At 32.6% G+C, this 20,536-nt stretch overlaps 1 protein-coding gene across 1 annotated transcript; it reads left to right on the top strand.

The window, feature by feature from the left end:
* Positions 1-1,005: 1,005 nt before the first annotated feature.
* Positions 1,006-19,415, top strand: LOC124371499 (UDP-glycosyltransferase UGT5-like). Its single transcript, XM_046829850.1, has 6 exons — positions 1,006-1,406; positions 2,751-2,994; positions 9,878-10,479; positions 10,551-10,776; positions 13,371-13,590; positions 19,035-19,415. The coding sequence occupies exons 2-6, from the start codon at positions 2,754-2,756 to the stop codon at positions 19,327-19,329; spliced, it is 1,584 nt and encodes a 527-aa protein (XP_046685806.1). The 5' UTR covers positions 1,006-1,406; positions 2,751-2,753; the 3' UTR covers positions 19,330-19,415.
* Positions 19,416-20,536: the final 1,121 nt, after the last annotated feature.

Raw genomic sequence — 20,536 nt, 5'->3', positions numbered from 1 at the left:
ATCCTGATAAAACTTATTTTATTTCATTTCAGAATCAACTAAACAAATCAAAACCAAAACCATCCATTGAAATTGACGATATAGAAACTAAACTAGTAAACCAGACTAAAGTTTTTTGAAAGTTTGACATGGGACACTCATATTTTGTATATCCAAATATTTTACTACAGACACACTAAATATGGTATACTTTTCTTGTATTCATTTGGTGAAGGTTTGTACAGTTTGACTAGTAATAGAATCTGCAAAATATTCTCTTATTGCATAAGAGAGCTATTCTAATCATTTCATGTCCAAAACAACAAGGCAGCATAACAGATCTCTATTCTAGTTTAGGTGTTATGACAATAATTATGGCATATATATTATGGAAACCATTGTGGTAGTAAGGGAAACCAATGATAGATTATTAAAACTTGGCTCCTATCATAATTACTTAACAAGAAATCGTAACCAATTGGTAGCTCCAAATATCAATTTACAATTTACAAGAAAAAAAAACCACTGATTGCAGGTATACAGTTTTGTAATAGATTGCCACAACATATTTGACATATGTAAATAATGATTTTACATTTAAGAAAGAATTAAAACCATACCTTATTGAAAAGGTTTTGTATTCTTTTGATGATCTCTAAAATTTCATTGATTAGTTGTCATTGTTTGTATGTCTATTTATGTACAAATTGTTAAAAAAGTATGATTTTATTTGAGTTTTAATTCAGCTTTATCTGTTTTGTTCCCAAAATGTTTAATGTGTGTTATTTGATAAGAAGGATACTTGACAGAAAAGAGAGTGGAGGGGAGTGGGGAAGAGAGAATAGATCAGTCTTCAATGTGTTGACACCTTGGGAATTATATTGGAGATTTTTAACTACTTTGTGAGAGTGTGTTCTGTGTTCGGTAGCTGTTTTCAGTACAGGTAAGGTTTTTCAACCATAACCTAACTCATTGCACTTTACTAAAATGAATTGTCAAATCAAAATACTATACTGATACAAACCAGATTACATTAAAAATATCAATTTTTAATATTTTTGTACACACGAGTGTACAGATTTTATAGTGTAATTATTGTAGTACACATGGATTAGGCTTTTTTTAGGAATGATGATGTCAAGCGGCAGTTTAGTTTTTGTGTATTATAACCTAAATTAGATTGGTGTACAAAATGCAGAGAGACAGCCATGTATCTCACAGCTAATAGATAATTAAGGCTTGATCAGCTGGGTTGATAGGTTTGAACAAGTTACCTGGCTGCCTACTTCTAAATTTACTTTAGCTTCTCCCTACCTAATTCCTTCCTTCCCCTCTTGGTACACTTGTGAGATTTCACCAATCTATAAATGTGCATTTAGTTGTCTGGTGAAGCTTGTGCCAATGCTCCTTATCTCAATCATGTATAAGTAAGTCCACCTACTTTGACTTCCTCTTCAATAAAACATTTATTTAATTTTGTATTTAAAGTAATTCAAACAATAAAAGGCCCAATATAAATCTAATTCATAACTTTGACTTTTCTCTTTCACATTTAGAGTAAGATAAAATTATTTGAACTCTTTATTCATTTGGCAAAAGTATGCTTGAATAGTTTTAAGGGTTTAAGTAATAATCTGATTAATATTATGTATTTTAGTACAAAATTAAATTTTTATCATACAGAAACAAAATAGGTACTTATATAGGAATATGAAGATAATCTTACTCTATAGTTTAAAAATAATACAAGTTACAGATTATTTGTTTAACATTTGTTATTAATAGATGGTTTGGGTGAAAATTTGTAAATTTTAAAGATGGTGGCCACTTGAAATTTTATCAGTGAATAGTTATTATAAGATATTAAACATTTAATTTTTAACTGGTTCATACCAAACTTAACACAGTACTTCAATGAGTTTTATAAGAACCTCTGCTGCTTCTGGAGTGACAGTAAATCCAGGTAGTTGAGAGGGGGGGGGGGTTTGCCAAGATACCATTTTACATCCACCATGATAAGAAATAGTGGGCAGTAGCTCTACCATGTCACCTTGGCAGAAGGGGAGGATAGCAATGTTCCAACCCTCGGTCAAAGCAGGTAGGGGGCCTTCTCTCATATTTAGCTTGCAATATCCTTCAACACTAAGGGAGCACCACCAACTAAAATATCATCCTCTTCAGCACACCAAACCTAGAGATCAACGTTTTACCTCAACATTTGCAGAGATTTGCCGATTCTGGATATCCATTACAGGACAGGATTTTACAGATATAATTTACATCGGAAACATTAGGTCTTGCTGCACACAGTGCAAGTTTCATTGGCAGGTATAATCCAGCCAGATGTGAAGCCTCCTGGAAATATTTACAGTTTGCTTTTGTCATGTTGAAAAAATTAAATGTTATTTAAAAGAAGTGATATCACTGTTATTTATAAATATATTAATGATTGTGTATTGAATTACAAGATTTCAGATCAAAAATAATTATGAATATTCAAATCTCACAAGTTGTTTGCACTGTATTAGTTGAGCCGTCAAGCACGATCCACAATATTTGAAAAATTTCCAAAAGAATAAGCTTTTCTTCATCATCCAGCATCGTCTGGTGGACTCCTTGATTAAATCAACATAAAATTAAAAGAAGTAACTATTGAAAATTGATCTTGCAATTAACTAACTTACAGTACAATAAAAATATTATCAAAAGGGACTGATATAATACGGAACTACATCTTTTTTAAAGATAATTAATGTTAGTGTTTTCATTAGGTCATGAAAGTTTCACTTCTGCTGTCAGTTGTGCTTCTCCAAGCACTGGGCTGTGGTCTTGGGGCAAGGATACTGGCTGTGCTACCATTTCCTGTCAGGAGTCACTTCTTCTTCTTGTCAGCCATCTTGAAGGCCTTGTCCGAGAGAGGACATCATATTGTCGAGTACAGCCCCTTCCCTCCTAGTAAACCTCTTGCTAACTACACCCACGTCGAGGTCCATACATTCCTTGACGGTTTTATCAGTGAGTGACAGATTTATGATTTAAATATAAATTTATTCAATAGAAGTAGTTTAACTTAGTGGTGTTATTTGTTCTTTAGGTTTCAACCATGAAGAGACACATTTGGATTTGAACTTTGAATCAGTAAAGTTGTTTGGAATTTGATTGCAAGCTATATTGGTCTTATCATAGAACCCGTGCTTTAAGATTTCTAGGATTAGTTACCTCAAGTTTAGAGAAATTGCTACTGAAGAATATTTAAGAACAGCATATTTTGGTTTTTTTTCAATTTTATATTTATTAAGGACAGATTGTCTGAGGTTATGCAACGTTTGTTACATATATTTTGTTGGTTCAAAATAGTGTCATAAGGACTATTTGTAAAACAGATCCTTTGAATCATTGCCAACCATTATTTGTTCACTTAAAGATATCAACAGTTAACAATCTTTATATTTTTTATGTATTAATGTCTAACCTACAGTTATTCATCATCAGACAAGAAGTACATGAATATTATATAAAGAATAAGCTCAATATTCCTCAGCATATATAGCTAAAATTTGTTTATCTCATAAGGTAAACTGTATAAACTTTGTTAACAAGATAAATAATCTGCCCAGACAGTATCTCTTTCTTTGTTTAAAAGTAAGCTGTTGAATTGGATGTTAAGCAATCCATTTTATACAATTGCTCAATTTCTCAACAGTGAAATAGATTTACTGTTATGAATTGATTCTATATTAACTTATCTCATGCAAAGCTCTTATATGATTATTACATAATTGTACTTTCAATTTTATCACTTTAATTTATGACAATGTGTTGTATATTTGAGCTTTTATATTTTATAATTTAAAAATATGACAATGCCTATTTCAAGTACGAAAGTGTGATGAATGTTAATGAATTATTTTATTTTATTTGAACTATATCACTATATTTAAAAATAAAAAAAAACTAATTGTCTATAATCTATATAAGCATATATAACACGGTTGTATTGTAAAGTCGATATTGACGTTGATGCTATTCATTGTACTTACATGTTGTATATAATTTGCGAATAAATGAGTTTGAATTGAATAGAATAAATAGACCTTTATAATACATATCAAAACTTTTCCAAAAAAAGTGCAAAGTATTACTATTAACTTAGTTCACTAGGGTGAACCCTGAGATTTTCCAGTGAAGGAATATTAAATCAGTTACCCTTGCTGTTAAGTGCAAGTAGTCGACTTTAATATACAGTGTTCAAGCTGTAAGGGAAGCTTTGTCACATCTTAGAAGAACTGCAAGAGCCTCTCCCTTATTCTAAAAAGTATCAGTTTTTATTAACATTTCAGTCTCATTCTCTACTTGTATAGAATACTAGCTGACCCGACAGACTTCGTCCTGTCAAAAAGATTTGTAATGTGGCATTTTTTTTGCCTACGTATTTAAAAAAATTCTCCTGAACAGAACCGTCACCCTGGTGATAGGGCGTTGTGAATAAAAAATAATTAAATAAAACATATATAAGGATTTAAAAGTAAGTAATCGCTTTATTGTTAATCATGTGAATCATAATTATTATTATTATCATTGTAGTGCTTTGTGGTATACGATGTTTTTTGTTTGATTACCTGGCGCATAGATAAACAAATTTGATGGTTTTCCAACACGGGAACAGGCAACATACAATTGACCATGTGAGAAACATGGGTTTTCTAGATTAATACCACAAACACTTAATGATTGCCCCTGGGACTTGTTTATAGTCATAGCAAAAGCAAGCCGCATTGGAAACTGTAGTCGTTTAAACTCAAATGGCACATCAGTCGGAATCATTGGGATGCGCGGTATGAGAACATCCTCTCCTTTATACTTTCCTTTGAGTATAGTTGCTTCTATCACATTGTTTAGTAAATTTTTTATCGCTAACCGTGTACCGTTGCAAAGACGCGGTTGTTTGATATTTCGCAACATTATAACCACCGATCCAACCTTTAATTGAAGATTGTGAGGTGGCAATCCTGGCAAATCCAGCGAGTTTAAAAATTCCGGTGGATAGTTGACTACATCATCTTGATTAGTAGCCGAATCAACTGATTTATATATCCTCAATTCACCTGTAATTTGTTCTTGAATTTTGAAATTTAATTCATTTACATCTATGTTTTTTGCAGCCAGTATAGCTCGTTCGCTTAACCAATCATGGTTTCTGTAATTTTGAGAAACATCTGGAAACACCTTCTGAATAAGTTCATCTTTTGATCGAGTTAACTGACAAAAACTTTGAGGAAAGTTAATGCAGCCAGTCAACATGTCTATAGGAAATTTGCCATTACCAATGCCAATGAGTTGTTTAGAGAATATGTTTCCAGATTGGTCATTTTGCAACTCGACATGCATATTCTTGCTTAAATGAAGTACTTTGACATGTTTCCACAAATTGGAGGACTTTAGACATGCATTGAGTTCATCAGCTGGCGTTGATCGTGGAATCACTGGCAATGTTTGACGAAAATCTCCTGCTAATAAAATCATTGCACCACCAAATCGGTTATTATTGCTCCGTAGATCTTTTAAGGTTCTGTCTAAAGCCTCCAAAGATTTTTTATGTGCCATCGTGCATTCATCCCAAACAATCAATTTACATTGCTGCAAAACCTTTGCCATTGCAGAGTTCTTCGAAACATTGCAGGTTGGAGTTTCATTGCTTTGCATATTTAATGGCAATTTTAGTGCTGAATGGGCTGTTCGACCACCTTCAAGCAAAGTTGCTGCGATTCCCGACGAAGCGAGTGCAAGTGCAATTTTATTTTGTGAGCGAATTGTTGCTAATATTAATGAAATCAAAAAAGTTTTTCCTGTACCACCAGGTGCATCTAAGAAGTAAATCCCTCCAGTTTCATCATTTGTTACTTTCATAAGAGTTTCAAATACACACTTCTGTTGTTCATTTAACAGTGGAAGATTTGTTTGAATTAATTCTTTCAAAGCGTTGAAATCATACAGTTTTTCTCGATGCAACTCTTGGTTAAAAGCGTCATGCATTGGATGATTGGGCGCGGTCAGGCCTAATTGAATTAATAGTTTGTTTGACATTATCAAGCACATGTCCCCAATTGAAATCAATGCTTCATTGTAAATTTCTTCACTGATTTGTATATTTGGATTTCCCATTCTATTCCGTATTTGATACAAAATATCATCACACATATAATCTTTGTACTTGATCCACAAATCAATTGGGTTTGATGGGAAGCATGTAGATATGATTATAGAAAACAATGTTCATATTTGATGAGCGTGTGATGATATTACAGCATCATTGAGAGTTTGATCCCAATGAGCGTCATTTTCAAGCAATTGCAAACGTTGACAGGCTTCTCTGTAGGATCCACACAATTCACCATCAACAGTTCGTAACTGTTGGAATGATGTTGGGCCACGTACATTGACTAATAGCAGTCGTAAATAAAAACATTCATCATTGCTTGGATGTACTGAATAAATCCGGCCAATCGCATCGGTGGAATATACATCTGTATATCCTGGAACTGGTTTTCCTTGTTTCCGTCGTATAAATCTCCTTGAGGATTGATTCCAGGTATAATATTTTGGCATTTCAGAATATAGCAATGTTTGTGCGAAATCATCGTTTTGGCATGTTTAAAAAAAACTGGTTAATGTAGTAGATGGTGGCTGAGCAGCTCTTTGTACTGCGTTCTGTGCTGTAAAATACACTCTTTGTCCATTTTCTAAATGCACAGCTAAGTGAACAACAGAAGGGTGTCTCTCATGAATAGGAAAAGAAAATATTCGCCAAACTGCTTCATTACTACTGACATAGCGGCCCATTTGGTATTGGGTAACTTCATCATTGGAATTCTCTGCACCAATTCCAATCACAGCCATATCACTCCCTTTGGTTACATATTTGCAAATGTATTTAATAGATTTCACTGAATGGCAAGATTCAACGTTGATGTGTGCTTTGAATGTCTTTGATAAAATGGGTGAATATGGAACAATCCAACGATTATCTATTTCAATATCTTGTTGATTTAATTTGACAATTGTTGATTTTCCATTGTCTGCTGTCGATCTGCGACGATACAATGGATAACCGTCATTACCAGTAATTGTTTCCGATATTAATGTCCGTGGATATCGTTTTGAACATTTACCATCCATCATACACGGTGAATTTTGATTAAGAGTTCCACAGGGACCATGTATCATGTTTTTGATAACTACCTCATGCAATCCAGGATCTACTTGTACATTAGGGATTTCAGCTGATATCACTGCATCAACTTCATTTGGCCTTATCTTTTCAACCAACCAAATCAAAATGTGTGCATGTGGCAATCCTCGTTTCTGCCACTCCACAGAATACATCCAGCAGCGTGTCTCACCAAACACATTATGTTTTACGATGAAATCCATTAAAGATTTCAATTTTTGTCTAAAGACTCTGGCTGTAATATCATGACGATCAATGGGTGATTGCCCAGGGAATAACTCCTGCTTGATTTCTATCCATTGCGGATTGCATGTAAATGTGATGAACAAATCTGCTGTACCATAATGACGAACATACGACATGGCATCTTGAGCATATTCGTGCATATGCCGAGGGCTTCCGATGTATGTTGCTGGAAGAATAGTCATCCGACCGACATTCTGTGCATTTCCATCAGTATTAATCGCATCTCGAAGGTGAATATACTCTTCAGATCGGAGTTTGGTTTGATTCAACCTGATGAATGTTAATCTCTCCGTTTCAATTTTAACATACATGTCAACAACATATTTGTGATATAATCGCCGACATTTCAATATGTGATTTTCTTCATTTTCCCGAATCATTAGGCGGTATGAATAATAGTTCATTGAACTGACTTTTTTGTTGGTTTCAGAACCTGTAAATATATTTTGTTTTAATAACATTCAAATATAAAATTAAAATATACATAATATAATGACTGAGATATTATCGCCATAGCTAAACTAATATTTTAGTTACCTGTAATGGGATTTATCATTTTTATTGAGAAATCGTAGCCATCTTCACCTTGCCAAAATATAATGGGATATTGCAGTGCATCATATGAGCGGTGTGTTTCCTTTATACGTTGTAATTGATCATTCCGACGATGTAAAACAATATCACGGGATTCCAAGTTTTCTCCAACTACAACGATAGCAACTTCATCAATAGTTGGTGCATTAAAACGTCTTGTATGTTGACCTGCAGGTGTTTTATCAGCTCTGATTACAATTTTGTGATTATCGGATGGCATCAGATCCAGGGCAGTTTTAAACAATATAATCAATTGATTGTGTTGATGAAATAAAGTTTGTAATTGTTTCTACAATAGACCTCTTTACTAAATTGTTATGTGCACAACGCAGATCAATTTCTTGTGGTGAATTGCCCATAAAATAAATTTGCAGGAATTTGTTGTCGCTATCTGACACTGGTAACAGTGAACCTGCTCTGTGATATATTTGCCCTTGTATCTGTAAATAAAAAAAAATATTATGGTGTGGTATAAATTAATGGATTGTCAGTGATCAAACTTAAATAATATTTTATCTTAAAAAGTATATATTTAGTTTTAACTAATATCTATCAAATATAAAATATAATAAAAGTGTCACTGAAACTGAATCACCATATAATATGATGACTAAGTGATATATAAGTGATTAAGAAATTAAAGATTAGTGACACATCTTAACTTTGGTGACAGAAAATTTTGTTCGCTAAAATAATTATGAGTAACTGCTATAATACATACCTTGAAAGTTGGCATAAAATTTTCCCGAACTACATTTGTTGTCCCAAATGAAGTCATTTGAAAGCAATTGTTATATTGTTGGATATGTGTCAAAAAGTGTATAGAATCTGTTCCTATTCCTGAAACCAATGAGTACAATGGTTCTGGTGGTGGATCCAATGGTATCAATTTTACTTTACCATTTGCGCAACACAATCCATTGGCTTCGTTTTTGTATTTTAATGCCTTACAGTGTGAGCAAACCGAGTTCATAGAACCAATAACAACACATTGGTAGTTACTGTAGTCAATTGACACATCGTAACTGAAAGCAGCTCGATTCAAACTTGCGCGATTATTAGTTGAATGTCGCGCTCGCGATCGCGATTCACGCGTTTGTAATATCCGAATTCTTTCACGTTCATTTCCGTCGTCACGTTCTTGTGCAGTACGATTAGATCGGTAATTAGCTTGGTTTGTAGCATTTCTGGTTCTTCTACCTAAATTGCTTCGTCTTATAGGAGGCATATCAAATATAAATTATTTTTTCACTAATCACGAACTAAACAAACACTAACTAAGTAAACACTCTGCACAAAACACGATATACGAATTTGTTTCGTGTATCAGTTGACAAAAGCAAACTCAATAGATTAGGTCACAGATATATTAATGTTTTATTTACTATCTGCATTACACGATCACGCACTGTTTATTTATTATTGGTAACATTTAAATGTAAGCAGATGTTTCAGAAAGTTTATCGAACTATAGCTGTCAACAGCTGTTTAGTGCCAGTTTAATTTTAATTATGAAACGTACAAACTACAATTTTTCCTGAATTCCAAAATATTCCAGATATATTTTCTTAACTTTTTCTTCATAAAAACCTTCCTCGGATTTCAATGAACATTTTACAAAAAGAATTAACCGAATCCGTCCACCCGTTATCGAGTTTAGCGCTTACCAACACATTTCGACATTCATTTTTATTTATAAGATTAAACAGAGGATTGATTTAAGTTACCCATATTAGTCGTACTTAAAACTACAAATTAAATGCTCTCAACAACAAATCTTTAGAAGATATTGAAAGTGGATATCATTACAAGTGATTGTTCTTGTTACAGAGGAATGGAGTTTTGAAGAATTCTTGGAGATATCCAAAGACGTGCCAGTTCTTGGTTTAGGATTTATAAATGTTTGGAATGTTTCAAGAAAAGTATGTGAGGAGGCTTTTCAACATGAAAACTTAAAAAGACTAATTGGTTCTGATGAGAAATTTGATCTCGTTATCACAGAATCTGCACTTGGACAAGAATCCATGCTGGTTTTTGGGCACAGATTCAGAGCGCCGACTGTAACACTGCATACATTCTCTTCCTGGAGCGGCATTAACAGAGATGCAGGAAACGCCTTGTCTATTGCTGCAATTCCTGATATCAGCTCAGTTGTTGCAACAGATCAAATGTCTTTTGTTGACAGATTCTTAAATTTCATCTCCATTTTGACGACCCTCTTTATATACTACAATCACCATCTACCATTACAAGACAATGTACTGAAAGAGAACTACAAGATGGATGCTCCCCCTGTAGCTGACATGGTTAGCAATGTCTCGCTGTACCTCATCAACACACATCCCACCGTGGAGTATTCTAAACCTTACACTCCTAATATCGTACCTGTCGGAGGAATCGTGATCGAAGCTGACAGAGCACCTCTTCCTCAGGTGATTGTCTTTCTGCTTCCTTTTTAATCGTAGAATAAAATTTATACCTCTAAAGCTGTCTCTTTTTTCAGGACATCCAAAAATTTATGGATGGAGCGGCTAAAGATGGGGCGATTTACTTCAGTTTGGGAACCTTAGTGCCTATTCATCGTATGCCAAGTGACCAGTTGCAAATGTTTGTGAATGTGTTCAATAAACTGAAACAGAAAGTTCTGTGGAGGATTAATCTTGACACCATACCTGGCCTATCTGACAATGTGAAGCTTATAAAATGGGTTCCTCAACCAGGAGTCTTAGGTAAGATGTGACCTGTATAGACCAAAGTTAGTACAACTTTTGTATATAAATATATAGAATAAATAAGTAGTTATTTATTGGTATTAGAGTAACCAACGTCATTATATTTTGTGAACTTATTTCAATACCTGTGAATAATTTGTCTCTGATGCAGTTAGCATGTCACTTTTTGTCTCAAAAGCTAAGTTTGCAAATATTATTCATAAATTAATTTTACTATAAAAATACTAAATCATAAGAAATAATACTGTGAAAGATCAGCCAATTTGTGTTGTTTCCTTTTTACCATGTATGGTAACTTATGGTATTTTGTTACACTATTTAATTGAGTCATCTAGTTTTGAAACCTGATAGATCACTTTTTATATTTTAAGGTTATGATATTTTCTGCTCTTTGGCATCATGAGCTACATGATTAAAGAATAAAATATTTAAAACCTGGTATTTTTCTTTCATTTAAATGTTAGGAAAAGTAAGTTTGGTTGTAAATCCAGATATATATATATATATATATATAGATAACAGTTTCAAAAACAGATAAATTTTGGTTACATGGAACCATAATTCCATTGTCAGGAAAGAACTAAAAATAGGAAAAAATATCTGAAAGCTCTATTTGTTCTCCGAAATACATATTATTTTGATTAAAAAAAACTGTTTCTAGAATTAAAGCTAGGAAACAAATATACACAGGCAATCAACAAACTAAAAATGGTAATGCTAAAGTAAAATGTAGGAAATTGCCATTTTAGTAGACTTGAGAGTATACAGAGTGATGAAATCAAGGTGGCCAACATTGGGATCTCAAAAAGTATTAATTTTATAACAACCTTTAAATTAGTCACATTGGAAACTATGAAAATCCTCATTTTTTCTGACAGATTCGGGTTTAACATGCAATTCTAAGAATTGTTATTCTTGGTGTTATTTTGATACATTAACCTTCCAGAACTCACATCACGGAAGTTACCTCCAGGTCTAAATTAATTCCTTAATTTTTCCAAGAAGTCTAAGGTCGGCTGAGCTAATCTTCTAGTTACTTCTTGAGCCTCTTTTCTACAATAAAATTTTTCACCTTCATTCCATTACGCCGCTTTGTGTTAGCTTGGCAGTACTATTTGCAGCACCTTCAGAAACTGTAGGCACCTTGGAGGTAGGTCTGTGTGCGAATTTTTACGTGGCGTGAAACACAGAGTTTTTGTGTGCGAATGCCCATGTCGTGCAAATTACAAATGTGCAAGTTCATGTAATTTTCTTTTCTTTTTTAATGTTCATTCAGTGTTTTATTAGACTTGATAAAATGAACATTGACAATTATCATATAGCAAGGTTGTGTGCCAGTGTTGAAAGAGATGAGATTGCTGCAATTTAACGACTGACTGGAACATTTAGTAGGCAGTTATTATTTTATGATGAAGGAGAAGACAGCAGAAACATTGATGGCAAAAAAGAAGAACAAGATGTCTTCTATTTACTATGTGTTTAATGTCATAGTTAGTTCTATTATTATCTCTATTTCAAATTGTTATCCGTTGTTCCCTAAAATCAGGTCTAATTCAATATGTACAAGTTAGTATTTGTCAAAAGTAAAATAACGTTTATTTATGTTTGTATAGATGTTTAGTTTTACTCTTTTTTGGATAAAATATTTAAAAAGCATGTTTGTGTATATATTTGTAATTTTATTTTTTAAATATTTTGTTTTTATTAGCACTTCAAAATTCTCTCCTTTTATTAAAACTTAATATAAAAATATTCAATGAGTCAATGAGACACATTTTACACAATGTTATGAATACAAATTCTACTTATAGAAGTATTACATTAATACAATAGTTTGATTAACAACTTATGCAGAGAACAAAGTAATGTTAAAGCAGTTTAAAGTATTTTTCCTCTAACCTAAAGTAACTTCCTTGTGCGAGTACTCACATTTTAAAATTGGTGCGAGTTTAAAAGGTTAACTGTTTAGCCACTAGGAGCGCTAGAAGTTTCAGAAACTATTTTTTTAACTGTTAATAACTGTTACATGCTTTACCATTTGTAAATAAAACAATTTAACTCAAAGTGCAATTTTTTCAATGAAATGTTAGAAACCTGTTGCAATTACACAGATACTTTATTTTACTCAAAAATCATTAAAATTACTATTAAAAGTAAATATTTATGATTAATTTTGAAATTATTCAGCTTCATAAATACATGAGTGCACCCCTCTGTGCAAGTCATTTATGGCTCGTGCTAACGTGTTATGGAACATGTCCATAACAGCAGGTTAAGTTAAGTATATCAGAATTAAAAAGTTTAGAATTGCGTGTTAAACCCCAATCTGTTAGAAAAATAGGATTCCCATAAGAAATCTCAAAGTTGACCACAATTTTGGAAAAAAGGTGACCGAATTTTTAAATTTTAACTACGTAATTTTAATAAGAATGAAAAATAAGTTAACATACCCAATTTAAAGTTTACTGTAAAATTTATACTTTCTGAGATCCTAATGGTGGCCAACTTGAGTTGATCGTGCTGTATACTGTTCATGCAACTTTCATTAATACTTTTTTTAATGAACTATTATAATGTCACAATTGTTTCAGCTCACCCTAACTGTGTACTATTCATAACACATGGGGGACTATTTGGACAACAGGAAGCCATCCATGCAGGAGTACCAACTGTTGGTATTCCAATCTTTGCGGACCAGCCGTACAACATCAAATTTGCAGAACACCGTGGCATTGGAGTTAAACTTACATTCAACACCTTGTCAGAAGAAACTATCTACACTGCTATTAATACTGTCTTGAACAATCCAAAGTAAGCTGGGAAGGAACAATGATGGTCATATAGGAATTGGATGTCAAAAATACCACTCAGCCATTTGTGAATTAATCAAGATAGCAAATATTACAATAATTAATAGTTCGAATTAAATAACTAACAAATATTTCAAAATATTAATTTATTTTATATACAGGGTGTTCTGAAAAAAGGTGCCCATAAGTCAGGGGCGTGATTCCTCACATCAAAATAAGAAAAAAAAGGTCTAATTAACATAGGTCCGAAAATGCTTAGTTACCAAGTTATACAGGGTGAAAGATTTCGTCTGAATTTCAGTTCCCCTGCTGCAACGAAGCCCTACGGGTAATTTGTTGGCTGTTAATTAAGATGTACAATTTAGCGTACTTTATGTAAAATGAACTGAAAAATTGAATAAAACCGTTTCCAGACCTGTAGCTACAGTAATTTTTAAGATATGTGACGAAATACGCGAAACTTGGTCCCGAAAAAACAAGTTAAATTTAGGTTTGAAGCAGATTTACTATGTTAAATGTACAATAAACACAAAATATTTTTTCACGGTACTTGTAGAAAATTTAATTTCGAAGAGAAAGATGTAAAATAAGTCTATAATAGACAAACGCAAACTTTAAAAAAATAATCCTTAATTACATACAAAACGCATGAAAAATAGACAAAATCTGTTTTAAGCTCGTCTACAAATGTAATATTGAAATTAAAACAGCTGTTTTATTAAAATATTTGATTTGAGAAACAAAATAATTTCTATTTAAACATATGTTTTAACAATGTAACATTGTTTATAATAATTTAAATAAACATTACAAGCAGCTATTTTTTCCATTGCTCATTAAGTGCGTGTGTTGATCTGTACTTTAATACAAGTTAGTGCGAGTGCCGTTGAAGTTAATTTTGATAGCTAATAATATCTTATTCATCATGGCAGGTAATATGAATATTATGTACACTAATGGTGAAATGGCAGACATGCATTTAATGTACGGTCTTGCACATTGCAAACAGTCGTCAGGCTAGACGACTCTATCAGGAACATTTTCCTCATAGACAGTTACCGACTCATAAAATGTTTTCTTCCATTCATAGAAGGCTAAGCGAGACGGGAACCTTTAAATCTGGAAAAGTTGGTAGATCAGGACGGCCACGTACAACGTGTACAGCTGAATTGGAGAGAGGGCGTGTTGGACGAAATAGAGAATCATCCTGGAAGAAGTACTAGAGAACTAGCCTTGGATTTCAGTGTTAGTAATTCAATTGTCTGGAAGATTTTACACGAGCAGCAGTTGCATTCTTATCACTATCAAAGGGTTCAGGCTCTTTTGCCTCGAGATTACTTTCCTCGTGTTCAGCTATGCCAATGGCTTATCCAAAGGTGCAGAAATCCACATTTTTTAAATTACATTATCTTTACTGATGAAGCAAAATTTTCAAGAATGGCTATTCTTAACACCCCACAATACTCACATGTGGGCAATTGAAAATCCACGTGCTATTTCAGAGAACCGTCACCAATATCAGTTTTCTATAAACGATATGGGCTGCTATTCTGGGTGATAAAATTTTTATTAGTTTTTTACCTGATACGCTCAATGGTGAAAATTATTTACATTTCTTGACGACTAATCTGAATGAGTTACTCGAAGATGTGCCACTGTACACACGCAACAACATGTGGTTCATGCAGGATGGAGCTCCAGACCATTACACATTACAAGTAAGAGAATTTTTAAATGAAGCATATCCAAACAGATGGATTGGTCGAGGAGCCCCAGTAGCATGGCCTGCAAGGTCACCTGACCTCAAATCCTCTAGACTTTTTCTTATGGGGACATTTAAAGACGCTTGTCTACGAACTCGCCTGTGGATACCATAGAAGAGTTGCGAATAAGGATTTGTTAACGGGATTCAAAGGATACGTGAGACACCTGAGATCTTCGAAAGAGTTCGGCAGTCTATGAGAAAGACGGCTGGATGCTTGTATTTTGAATGAGGGGAAACATTTTGAACATCTACTGTGACGTGGTTAGTTTTTTAGGACAAGTGTAACTTTTTTGTTGAATGATAATTCAGATAACTTTTTTATGTATGATAATGTATGATTGTTTAAAAATATTTACTTGATAAAAAATAATAGTAACTCATTAATTTTGTTTTAATAAAACAGCTGTTTTAATTTCAATATTACATTTGTAGAGAGCTTAACAGATTTTGTCTATTTTTCATGCGTTTTGTATGTAATTAAGGATTATTTTGTAAAGTTTGCGTTTGTCTATTATAGACTTATTTTACATCTTTCTCTTCGAAATTAAATTTTTCTACAAGTACCGTGAAAAAATATTTTGTGTTTATTGTACATTAACATAGTAAATCTGCTTCAAACCTAAATTTAACTGGTTTTTCCGGGAACCAATTTCGCGTATTTCGTCACATATCTTAAAAATTACTGTAGCTACAGGTCTGGAAACGGTTTTTTATTCAATTTTTTCAGTTCATTTTACATAAAGTAACGCTAAATTGTACATCTTAATTAACAGCCAACAAATACCCGTAGGGCTTCGTTGCAGCAGGGGAACTGAAATTCAGACGAAATCTTTCACCCTGTATAACTTGGTAACTAAGCATTTTCGGACCTATGTTAATTAGACCTTTTTTTCTTATTTTGATGTGAGGAAATCACGCCCTGACTTATGGGCACCTTTTTTCAGAACACCCTGTATATATATAAATACCAAAGACATCTAGAATGTAATTCTGACTTGTTTTTATCTTTCTGAGTTTAAAGATGTTAAAGTAATACCAATTAAATTTAAAACAAAATGATATTAATGTCTATCTTGGTTTCTCCTTAACGCTTTCTGAGAAATGTTTCTTAGTAAAATAAGACTCAAGACTCTTGGTTGAAGAGAAATTTTGTGAGCAAGGTCAAGACTTCTTTGGGAGAAGCATCTAATTAGTCTAAATTAACTAAATGCTGGTGAAAGCGAAATGGTGAAATGGTTAGCAATGTAAAAAAATCAGTGAGATGAAGGGTTAACAGAGTAAAAATTTTGAACACGCTCCTTAATTTATGTTTACTCTCAAATATCATTAAAATAAGTTTACTGTTCAAGAGTTTGTTTATAGGTGTTTACATAGGTAAAGAGATTTTTATAAAAAAAGTTTTAATGTGTGCTGAAATTTCATTTCATATGAGGGGAGAGGAATACATCATTATGTGGAATGTGTTTGGGGAAAAACTCTGTTCCTTACACTTATTGAGATGAAATAAATATAAACTTAGGCTTTTTTTAAGATGTGTTTATATTTTTTATTATTTTTTTTAATAAATGTTCATTCTGAGTCTTAAAAAATTGAGTTGCAAAATTGTATTTAATATCTTGACTGGTAACTTTCACAGTATGTAATATTCATAACTGTATACTTATATTTTAATACCATTAAGTTATGGTATTGAACATGTGGTCTAAGCTTATTCTTTACTTTTCAAAGATAACTAATACAGTTGTTTCTCATACCTTTTTACTGAGTTTATAACATCCTTACTTCTTATGGTTGTCATTTAATTATAACCATGTAGTCTTTTAAACATCCCATAAATATTTCACAGGGGCTTCATAAATTACCATAATTCCTTCATAAGTTATAAGATCAATGACATACTGATCCTCCAAAAAAAGGCCATAAGAATTATATCCAAATCATCTAGCTTAGAACACTGTAAACCGCTATTTAGATTACTAAACATTCAAACTGTCATAAACCTGTATCTATTTGATTTAATTCAATATATTTTCCAAAATCCAAATTTAATAAAGCCCATTGGTGATACCCATTCACACAATACAAGATGCAAGAATTTATCAAAAATAAAATTCAATAGATTAAGTAAAACTTTAAAGAGTTATCAGGTACTTTCCCTGAAGGTATATAACCATCTGTCACATTTAATCCCAAAGTTTGACAAAACACTTTTCTTAATATTATTTATGGCTTTTGGAGAACCCATTCTACTCTGTAGAGGAATTTTTCTCCAATAAGTCTATTTTGTTTTAATAAGATTATGTTATGTTGTAGATGGAGCTTATATTGGTCACTGTTAAATTATTACATTAAAATACAAAACCAATATTTAATACATTTTATTGTGAGGCCTTTCGATATCCAAGATACCTTCATCAGACACATCACAAAATAAATACAAAAAGTAAATTTGATTATTGATAATAGTTAACATATGTGATTTAATAATAATTTGTCTTGGGTGGCGTAGTGTGTAAATAGAATTAAATTATTACTGGTATTATACTATATAAATTTTGAATGTTATTTTTGTAATTTTCGTTTTAGTAATATTGAATTTTGAATTGGTCCATCTTCTTGATTTAATAGATCTTCTGTGTTTGTTTGATTTATGTAATATGACTCCCATGCATTTAAATATTTTGGAGTGTTAATATGTTTTAATAGTTTTAAGTTTTTCTGTGATATAGTATGTCCGGTATTGATGCAGTGGTGTGCGACGGCAGATTTTTCTTTTCTGTTGAATTTAATGTGGGAGCAATGTTCTTTATATCGTGTATGAATTTTTCTTCTTGTTTGTCCAATGTATTTTTTGTTGCAGTCATCACATTTAATTTGGTATATACCTGATTTATTAATAATTTCTTCTTCATCTTTTGGATTTTTTAATTTATTCTTCAATTGACTTGTTGTTTTATATGTGATGTTTTGATTTGTATGTTTTTTGAATGATTTTTGTACATCTTTAGATATATTTGTCCATGTAGTGCTTATCCAATTTGTGTTTGTGTCTTTAATAGGTAAAAGTGTTGTTGTCTTTGACTTTTTGTCATGTTTCTTTTTTGCTTTTTTAAATATATGTTCGACTAAATCTGTTTTATATCCATTAAAAACGGCAACATCTTTTATATACTGAAGTTCTTTTTTGAATTTTTCTTGTGATAAAGGAGTGTTTAATAATCTATATATCAATGAATAGAAGACTGCTCGTTTTTGTGTTGGTGGATGGTTTGAGTCATTTGTTATAAAACGATCAGTGTGTGTTGGTTTACGATATATATCGAATTCTAATCGCTTTGAAATTGTGTTTTTTATTACTAAAATATCTAAAAATGGAAGTGAGTTGTTGGATTCAATTTCATGAGTAAATTTAATGCTGGAGTAAAATGAATTTAGGTGATTTATAAAGTTATTAAGGTTTTCATTTTTGTTGAACACTGCAAATATATCGTCAACATATCGAATCCAAATTCTTGGAAAGTATGGTAGAGATTCTTTCACTAATTCTTTCACTAATTTCAAAATGTTTGTTATCACATAGCTCACTTGCTAATAAAAGCATGATCCTACTGGTGTTGATATGGAAATAATTTTGGTGTGTAGTAGTGGTTTGACTAATATATCCTTACACTTTGTTCCAGGTACAAAGAGAATGCTCAGCGACTATCTCGCATATTCCGGGACAGACCAATGTCCCCGGCTGACTCAGCAGTGTTCTGGGTGGAGTATGTGCTGAGGCATGGAGGAGCTCATCACCTGAGATCTGCTGCCACACAACTGTCCTGGTACAAGCTGGCTCTCCTGGATGTCCTGGCAGCTGTCTTGGCTGTTGTAGCCACCATTATCATCCTTCTCTTTGTCTTAAGGAGGATATGCTCATTAGTGTTCATCGCGAAGAAGCAATCAAAAGTGACAACAATGAAAAAGGAAAATTAAGACATGTCATCTTACAATAACTACAAAGTGCTTGATTCTCATTCCTTCTAAATGTGTTCCAAATATAAAATCAAATGTGATTTGAAGTGTTTCAGTAGTTTTAAATGAGTCATTCACTTTTTAGGTAGAGTTTTTTTATGGTAATTTATTAGACATTCATATTATGACAGCCATAATGCAAAGGGTTGAAGTGAGTTATATGGCACAAGCCTTGGTGAGCATTATATAGGTAAATGAAGCAAGTCATAGTATAGTTCTATTTTAAATGTGGTTGTATTTTAAGCAATGTTTCAAAAACCTATTTGCATAAAACTATTAATAAATATTTTATAAAAACCTGCTAATGTTGCTATTTTTTTGGTTAAGCACAGTTGAAGGCTTTTAAATAGCTTTTTGTAGAAAACAGCTGGCCGTAGTCCATTTGTGAAGTGAAACCTGTATTCAGGCTCTTCATAATACAACCCTTTACTTTGGAAGAGAGTAAACCTTGTATCCGTATGAACATTGTGTAGCAGAATTATTGTGTGGTGATATCTGTCCTGTGGGCAATGCGTAGATAGTGCTGAATCTCCTGCTTTTAGTTGTAAATCCTTCTATTGTGTGATGTATATTGTTTGTCTCGATCAGTACAGTGTCAAATTTAACAAAAATAAAATAAAGCAAAACAAGTATAGTCAAGTTTATGTCCATAATTGTTTCATGGTTCAGTTGCTATGTACCAATACATTCCACATTTGTATATCTTGTGAGTTGTCTCCCAGTCAGGAATTCCGGCACTGAGTAGAAGGGTCTTTCCTCAAATCTCGATTTCAGGATTTTCTTCTGCTTCCTGCATCCATATTCCTTATAGTTCATTTGGAATAATACTGAAGAATTTAGATCCAGCATATGTAAGCTGGTTTCAGAGAGAGCTAATCTGTATATTGGCAAAGTGAAGTCCTTAGCATGCTTTGTGTTGTACATGTTAATGTCTTGGTGTTTTTCAACATTGCAAGATTATAATGCACTCCATAATGTAAATGCTTACAACTGTTTAATAACTTCTCTCTCTGAACACTTCCCTACAGCTATGCAAATAATCCAGACCAGCTATAATCCTCACAGCCCTCTTCTGGAAAACAAGCACCCGCTAAAAATTGTCTTTTGTTGATCCACCTTGGATAAAAACCCCATACCTCAAGTGGATTTTGAATAAAGCAAAATAGGC

This window comes from Homalodisca vitripennis, unplaced genomic scaffold (assembly GCF_021130785.1).
Source record: "Homalodisca vitripennis isolate AUS2020 unplaced genomic scaffold, UT_GWSS_2.1 ScUCBcl_1514;HRSCAF=5235, whole genome shotgun sequence".
Classification (NCBI taxonomy): Eukaryota; Metazoa; Arthropoda; class Insecta; order Hemiptera; family Cicadellidae; genus Homalodisca; species Homalodisca vitripennis.
This window is presented reverse-complemented; position numbering and strand designations above follow the sequence as displayed.

Bases quoted from the DNA above. Each gene is read 5' to 3' on its own strand.
- LOC124371499 (XM_046829850.1), top strand. From the start codon at position 2,754: ATGAAAGTTTCACTTCTGCTGTCAGTTGTGCTTCTCCAAGCACTGGGC. The intron at 2,995-9,877 runs GTGAGTGACAGA...TTCTTGTTACAG, and splicing joins ATTCCTTGACGGTTTTATCA to AGGAATGGAGTTTTGAAGAA. The intron at 10,480-10,550 runs GTGATTGTCTTT...CTCTTTTTTCAG, and splicing joins ACAGAGCACCTCTTCCTCAG to GACATCCAAAAATTTATGGA.